This window comes from Bombyx mandarina, chromosome 19 (assembly GCF_030267445.1).
Source record: "Bombyx mandarina strain Sakado chromosome 19, ASM3026744v2".
Taxonomy (NCBI): Eukaryota; Metazoa; Arthropoda; class Insecta; order Lepidoptera; family Bombycidae; genus Bombyx; species Bombyx mandarina.
Window position 1 is genome coordinate 10049829 of NC_143225.1, and position 8111 is coordinate 10057939.

The 8111-nt window shown below is 39.4% G+C and overlaps 2 protein-coding genes across 2 annotated transcripts; one reads left to right on the top strand and one right to left on the bottom strand.

Annotated features, from left to right (window-relative positions):
- Nucleotides 1–2498: 2498 nt before the first annotated feature.
- Nucleotides 2499–3050, bottom strand: LOC149500871 (uncharacterized). Its single transcript, XM_089735392.1, has one exon. It carries the CDS (start codon nt 3045–3047, stop codon nt 2499–2501), a length of 549 nt encoding a protein of 182 aa, XP_089591518.1. The 5' UTR covers nt 3048–3050.
- A 3690-nt stretch (nt 3051–6740) lies between these two features.
- LOC114240578 (uncharacterized) lies at nt 6741–7926 on the top strand. Its single transcript, XM_028171158.2, has one exon. The coding sequence runs from the start codon at nt 7187–7189 to the stop codon at nt 7778–7780; it is 594 nt and encodes a 197-aa protein (XP_028026959.2). The 5' UTR covers nt 6741–7186; the 3' UTR covers nt 7781–7926.
- Nucleotides 7927–8111: the final 185 nt, after the last annotated feature.

The window sequence follows — 8111 nt, forward strand, 5'->3', positions numbered from 1 at the left end:
TGTTTTTTTTTTCCTAAAAGAATAAAAGGAGTTTTGAGCGATTGCTTGGAGGTCTATTCTAAAATTTTGAAGCAATTAATTTTTTTTTCCTGCCAAAGCTGACAGCCTTTAGAGATTATTTCAGCGTAACCTTCACTAGTAGGTGAGCTCACGGGGCTCAGACCGGAGTGACGCTAGTACTGGCCCTAGCAAGAGCAGTGCTTCGCCGAATCTACCAGCGGATCGGAAACACGACCCACTGAGAAGATCCGGCGAGAAACTCAGTGGGCTGTGTCTATGGGGTACAGCAAGTAACGCCACACACTGGATTCTGGTTGATAATATATATATATTTATATAGATTGATTTGATAACGGTGAGGCATTTATAAAAAAATTACATCTTTAGAGGCAAATTCGTCACTTTTTATTTAAATATCTAATATAACACAGAATTTTGCAAAAGAAAACTAAAAATATATATTTAGTGTAATACTTTACTACAATATTCGGCCGTACAGAGCCGGGGTGGATAGCTAGTAATTTAAAACAAACAAAAGAACAATTTACGTCTTTAAATTAAACAACATCAAATTTCTAAAGTCGGCGCACGGTCAAAATAGTCCCATAAAAATTTATCGTAATGAATCTATCGTTCAACGATACTGGAATTAATTTTAATGGTTGCGTATAAAACTTTACAAGAACGATAAAATGGCTATTGTTTTATCGATGATAATATCATTTATTACTATGATTGTGTATTGTTTGTTGTTATGGATCATTGCCTTACGGCCTCACAGTTCATCATATCAATAGCAAAACTTAGAAGTACTAGGTTGACCCGGTAACCGTACTCGTCGAACTCGACAAAGAGGTCAACGTACAACCTAACCCATACATCAACCCGCTGAGTTTCTCGCCGGATCTTCTCAGCGAGTCGCGATTCTGATTCGGTAGTAGATTCATTCGCTTTTTTTTTTCCCTACCAATGCTGATAGCCTTGAGAGGCTATTTCAGCTTCGCCCTAACGTTTGTAGGTGAGCTCGCGGGGCTCAACCGGAGAGTTGCTAACACTGACCCTAGCAAGAGCAGTGCTTCGCGGAATCTACCACCGGATCGGAAACGCGACCCACTGAGAAGATCCGGCGAGAAACTCAGTGGGCTGTGTCTGAGGGTTAATTTACTCGTCGAGCCGAAGCGACGGGTTCGACGAGAACGATGACTGGTGCTTGAGGTACCTAAAAGCACCGTTAGTGGATCGGGAGGATCCGAAATGACGTGCTTTGGGTTCATTCGCGAAGCAGTTGCTCTTGAGTTGTTATCTCCTTCGGAGGCGCTCGGGCAGCTGTTAGCAAATCCCACTCTTCCGGGCTGAGCCTTTGCTCGCCCACCTGTCCTGGTGAAACTGAAAAGGCCTTCGGGCCACCAGTAATCCTTCAATCATAATTTTAAAAAAAATACGTACCTACTAGATAAATCGCATGTTAAGTTCAAAATAAATAACCTGTGGTTTTTTAAAAGGTGGTTCTTCAAAAATCAACAGAAAGCAATATATTTATTATGACTTGCTACCACGTAGGTACCAATGTTTTACGTCGCTTACTTAAGCTTCGATAGACCGCAATCTTGTTTGATATCTAGGAAGTGTAATTTCAGTAGCCAAACCACAGGATATTTGATGTACATACAGATAACGCATTTATAGATTAGATTTTGAAAGACTAAAGGTTTTTGACATAGGTATCTTGACTAACAGTAATATGACCAATGGATCTCTGATTATAGTTTCCTGAGCCCATAGAGATGAACCTAAATAATGCCGCTCATCCAGAGGCATGAGGTAACTAACGTAGTCTTACTTTTATTTATTAAAATCGAGATTTCAATATTAGAACTCAGGTGGGCTTGGGCACGTTGACAGACGTTGTGACGTTGTGATGTCTATGGGCTCCGGTAATGACTTAACAGTAGGCGGGTAAAAATTAGGTTTCATACTTCAGTGGTAAAAATAGATTCACTCACTTGAGTAATAACAAAAAGATTGCACCAATAAACGATCCAAAGTAGGTTTTAATTTTTAACTGGCCACCAACATTAATTAGTATTTGAGGGAGGTATTTGTATAACTCTTTTAAATGAAAGATAAACATAAAATGAAATTCGTTTATTTGAACTCGTATTGGATTGGGATGACAAAATTAGATGACTTAGACCAACTTAAAGCCCATATAACTTGAATGGGAAAACAAATAGCAAAAATTACTTTCACCTCCGTTAATTTTAGCAATCTTAAAAAAACGTTATAGCAATAATGCAATCAGATGCCAGACGTCCCCAACGTTATTGTATATTTAAATCGGACGTAGGTATGTCTGTATTACATAATTTGTAATTTAAAACATTTTAAAGAATGTGAACATTTTTGTAAATAATCACTAGTTTTGGTCTAATAAAAAATTATGTAATTTTTTATTCCTCAATATTTATTATAACAAAATCAGCAGTTAATCGAATCATTTAGTTGAGTTCTTCGGGAAGGGTGACAGCAGGGGCGGGAATGATGGGTGTGCCAATGATGGCGGGGTCGACGGGGCTGGGGTTGATAGGTGCAACGATGAACGGTTTGATTTCGGGAACCTTAGCTTCCTCGACGATAATGACGAGCTCAGGGACGATCTCAACGGGCTCAACAACTGGTCCGGGAGCAGGTCCGCCGGCGGCTTGGTTGATGTTCACAACAAGCTGCACAAGAGGAGAGCTCTGGCTGAGAGCGGCGGGTCCGACAACGGCAGGAGAGGGAGTGGGCTTCACGGGTTCGCTCACAGCACCACCGTCTGGGAGAGGGAAGTCGATGATTTCCGGTCCAATGTGGATGGGCTGGGGACTGACTCCGAGATAGCTGTAGAGCATTTCAGTGAGGGCGGCAGCGGTAGCGGGGTCGGTGCTGGGACTATTGATGGCGTCGATGATAGCCTGGAGCTCTGCATGCTCTGCGCTGACGGGAGCAGGCTTGATGTAGGCGGCCGAGGATACGGCGATCAGGGCGAGGACAACGAGGTACTTCATCTTTAATTCCTGAAATGTTTTCAGTCACTGGTGCGCAATTACAGGTGCAAGTGACGAGCTCACAGTCTACACTAGGTTAAAGTAATGTTACCATAGATTATACACTTAATATATAATGTTACTCTTCAAACAGATTGATTAGTGTTAGAGCAGCGACAGCGTCTGTCAAATCTTCAACAATAAAACAAATGAGAAAATCTCATATAAAGAATGAATGTTAGTTTTGAAGTGTCAGTTGCAATAGGATTTCGATCGTTGGGCGAATAGTAATAATAGTGAATAAATAAAAAATCATTAAAAAAATCGGGAAAGGGAATAAGAAAACAAGTAGAACTCACTATTCGGCTGTGTCGAGAGAACTGTAGTTTTTTTAAGTAAAAGCATAGTTTATATAATTAACTATTATCACTGTTAAAAGGGACAATTGATAGAGTAGATTTGCTACGGATTTACAATATAATACGACTAATAAATCGATGGTAGCTGGATGGACTTTATCTTAAAACTGCTCCATATTATATTTTATTCGATCTTCCTTAATAGACATAATTATAAATTATTAGACAAAAAGTATATCATAATATATATACGAGTCATTACGGATTCTCCAGATCCATTAACGGTGCTTTTAGGTACCACAAGCACCGGTCACCGCCCTCGCCGAACCCGTCGGTTGCGACGAAGGGCTCGACGAGTAAATTAACCCATAGACACAGCTCACTGAGTTTCTCGCCGGATCTTTTCAATGGGCCGCACTTCAGATCCGGTGGTAGATTCTGCGAAGCACTGCTCTTGCTAGGGCCAGTGTTAGCAACACCCCCGGGTTGGGCCCCGTGAGATCACCTACTAGCTCCGTGAATCTAGAATAACCACTCGAGGTTACTAGAATAGGTAGAAAAAAAGTCAGAGGAAAAGTCAGAATGTCAGAGTAAGAAATGAGTCGAGTTAATTCTTGTTTCATGCATAATGCTTATTATTATTATTTTACGTTGTAATTACTTTTATAATTCCTAATATTATTTTATTTTGTTTGTTACGTTTTTAAAACCTTTTATAAAAGTAAATTGTAATAAAAGGTACCAAAATTGTAAATTCGCGTAGGCAGCGACCAATCAGAGCAGAATGTTTGTCTTGAGCGTGGTCGAGGCGCCATCTTTACTTTGGGAAGGCTTGTATTGTCGGTTGACATATTTTTTGAGCATAAAAACGTATCGAGTTGGATCGTTGGAGATAGTTAAAGTGAGATTGGTGCACCGAACTCGCTGCTCGGCCTCAACTGTTAAATTCTCTTACAATATTACTGTGGAGTAACAAATTATTGTTTAAATAAAATTAAACGAGTGATAAAACGGCATCTATTGTGTTTTGTGCTCGCATTTCTTCCCAATGAAACCCACTAAGCCCACAGCCACTAATGACGATGCCATCAGGAAGAGCCTTTGCCCGACATATATAGATATAATAAGCAATACTACTATAATAAATAGTTTTGATAGTATTTGCTATTTTAAGCTAGTCCCCCGAGACTACGAAAACGTAAGGGATTCAATACACTTTTTTGTGGATTCATTCACGAAGCAGTTGCTCTTGAGGTCTCCTTCGGAGGCGCTCGGGCAGCTGTTAACAAATCCCATCCCTCCTGGCTGAGCCTTTGCTCACTCACATGTCTTGGTGGAACTAGTAAGACCTTCGGGCCAACAGTAATCCTTCTTTCATAAAATAATAAAAAGTGTTCGAAACATCTGAAATAATATTATGACAAAAAAAACCGCTAGATTAAACCGTAAAATTAGTTTATAAAGTATGACTAAGTACTTCATATCGTTTTGAAAATTCATTAGCTCGTAATTAGATTTTATTATCTACCTATTATTGTACCTTATATATAAAATAGATAAATAAAAATATCTAATTAAAAATGAGCTCCTGAGACTTATTTTGTTTCTATTTTCTCATACTTTTACGTATTATCTCGTATAATTTCAACGGTAGGTAGCGGCTTGGCTATGCCCCTGGCATTGCTGAAGTCCATGGACGACGGTAAACACTCACCATCAGGTTGGCCGTACGCTCATCTGCCTACTACGGCAATAAATAAAAATAAAAAATCCTGTGACCTTCCGGATCAATAAGTTTTAAATTAATTAAAATTAATTAATTAATTGATACGCTAGTTACAGTAGAATCGAAAACCGAAGAAGTAGAATCGAAAAAGGTAAATAATGGTTAACCACCTAATTTTTTTAGTCGATTAAAAATTAGTATTACCTCTTTGATTTTGATTACGTTTTTATTGTGTGGGGGGATGAATAAGCTCATAATTCAACAGCCGTGAAATGACTACCGCGTTCCAGTTTTTTAGTATTTTAAATCATCTATTTACGTAAAAGTTGACATATATGTTTGTTCCATATAGACTTGGAAACGGTTGCAACAATTTCGATGAAGCTTTCAGAAAATCCTCAGATCGGCCTAGCAGCAAATATCGGCCTGCAAAATAGACCGAGTTTTGACTAGTAAATGAAATAAATTTAAGTGTGTCCATTCAAGCAATTCTCCCTGTGAATGTAGTTTGCATTTAGCACGGGTAGTAAATTTTCGATTTCGATTCGCTAATTTTGTCGATATATTTTTTTCCCTCGTAGGGAGACTAGCATACGGCCCACCTGATGGTGAGTGGTTACCGCCGCCCATGGACTTCAGCAATGCCAGGGGCAGAGCCAAGCCGCTGCCTACCGCTTAATACTCTCCACAAGTCTCGTTTGAAGAAGGACATGTCATTCGCATTCATGGAATGACATGTCAGACATTCGCAATGGCTCTCTACATTGGTCGATACTGATACAGGTGTATTTCTCAGTCTACGGGGATCACACTATTCTAAATTGGTGGCGCTTTCGTACTGTTTTCAACTCTTATTGCTGTCAATACAGAACTCGCAGAGTACATCCTTACTACTTGCAATTGATTGATAGCGCGTTTCAACTGAAATTTTAAGTTAACTCATCGGTGCTACGACATGTGCTTCTTCAACTGAGTTTTTGAGATATTCCTCAGCGGCACCACCCACCATCAGATGGACCCCATCTAACGAGGAAGACTCGGCAACGAATTCTCACACCTAATATTTTTCGTCGGTTAGACAATTTACATTTTTTTTGTTTTGGGGTAACACAAAGCCGGTAATGTTAGGCCCATAATTTATTTGACTGTTGACGGCATCTATCTAACTGGAAGGTGGATCGGCTTAAATACCTAATATTGTTTTATTTTGAATAATAGTATCCATTAGAATAAAGACGACATAATTTTGTTATTTGATATATTGGTAGATAGGTAGTTATTTCATATATCCTAATGACGACGATAATAGAGTTAAAGTCCTGTCATTTATTTATTTTTTTCAAATTAAATACTAGACAAAATTATGAAAAATCTTAGGTATCCGCTCGTAGACAATTTACACAAACTAGAATTAAAAAAAAAACATTCCGAATAACAAAAAATATACCAATCACTATCAAAACTAAACGAAACTTATTATTTTATCATCGTAACCGACGCTATCATATTTTTATTTTTAATATATAGCCCTCAATATAAAAGCAATAAGGAAATATTCGAATCTTGCAGAGACAGAATTACCATTGATTACAGATCATAAATCGAATCTATAGTATTTGTAATCCGCAATGTTCCTTGTTAGTTTTGAAATTTGATAATATTTTATTATATAAACTGTGCTATTAGATCGAAAACCATAATTCCTGCAAAACAGTCGAACAGTAAGTAAGTACCATTTTATGATGGGCTCGATAGGGAAATCCCTAGAATTTACTTAAGTGTTTTTCTTTTAAAATATTGACTTTATAGATGCGTCAAAATTGTTTTGAAGCATGGCAATAGGTATACATAAGATTTTGCCATAGATCATCACGAAATTAATATTAGTATTAAAAAAACATCTCTAAAATTAATATAGTTGTGTGATTGAGAAGGTTGACAGGCGCTGTTCCGTTTCTAACGCAAATCAATCTGTTTGAAGAGTAGCTTTACTTTAACTTACTGTAGACTGTGAGCTCGTCACTTGCACCTATAATTGCGCACCAATAAGACTGAAAACTTTTCAGGAATTAAAGATGAAATACCTCGTTGTCCTCGCCCTGATCGCCGTATCCTCGGCCGCCTACATCAAGCCTGCTCCCGTCAGCGCACAGCATGCAGAGCTCCAGGCTATCATCGACGCCATCAATAGTCCCAGCACCGACCCCGCTACCGCTGCCGCCCTCACTCAAATGCTCTACAGCTATCTCGGAGTCAGTCCCCAGCCCATCCACATTGGACCGGAAATCATCGACTTCCCTCTCCCAGACGGTGGTGCTGTGAGCGCACCCGTGAAGCCCACTCCCTCTCCTGCCGTTGTCGGACCCGCCGCTCCCAGCCAGAGCTCTCCTCTTGTGCAGCTCGTTGTGAACATCAACCAAGCCGCCGTCGGACCTGCTCCCGGACCAGTTGTTGAGCCCGTTGAGATCGTCCCAGAGCCCGTCATTATCGTCGAAGAAGCTGAGGCTCCCGAAATCAAACCCGACCCCGTGATCGTTGTTGAACCCACACCCGTGGTCCCCGAGCCCGTCATCGTTGCACCCATCAACCCCGTCCCCGTCGCCCCCGTTGTCATTGGCACACCCATCATTCCCGCCCCTGCTGTCACCCTCCCCGAAGAACTCAACTAAATGTTTCGATAAGCTGCTGATTTCTTTATAATAAATATTAAGGAATAAAAAATTACATCATATTTAGCCATTTTTAATTAAACCTACACTACTGAATATTTACAAAAGTTATTTTAGTGTGACAAACATGTACAGAGACAATGCCACGAAAAGTGTTGTCACTCTTTAGAATATTTTAAACCTTACATACATACATACATACTTGTTACATACATACGAGTATTTCCGATTTAAATACACGATAATGTCAAACTGTAATTAGAGGTGTATTAGAACCGTTCCCTAACTTGAAGAACGCAAGTACAAAACGTAATATTGTTTTGATAAACTT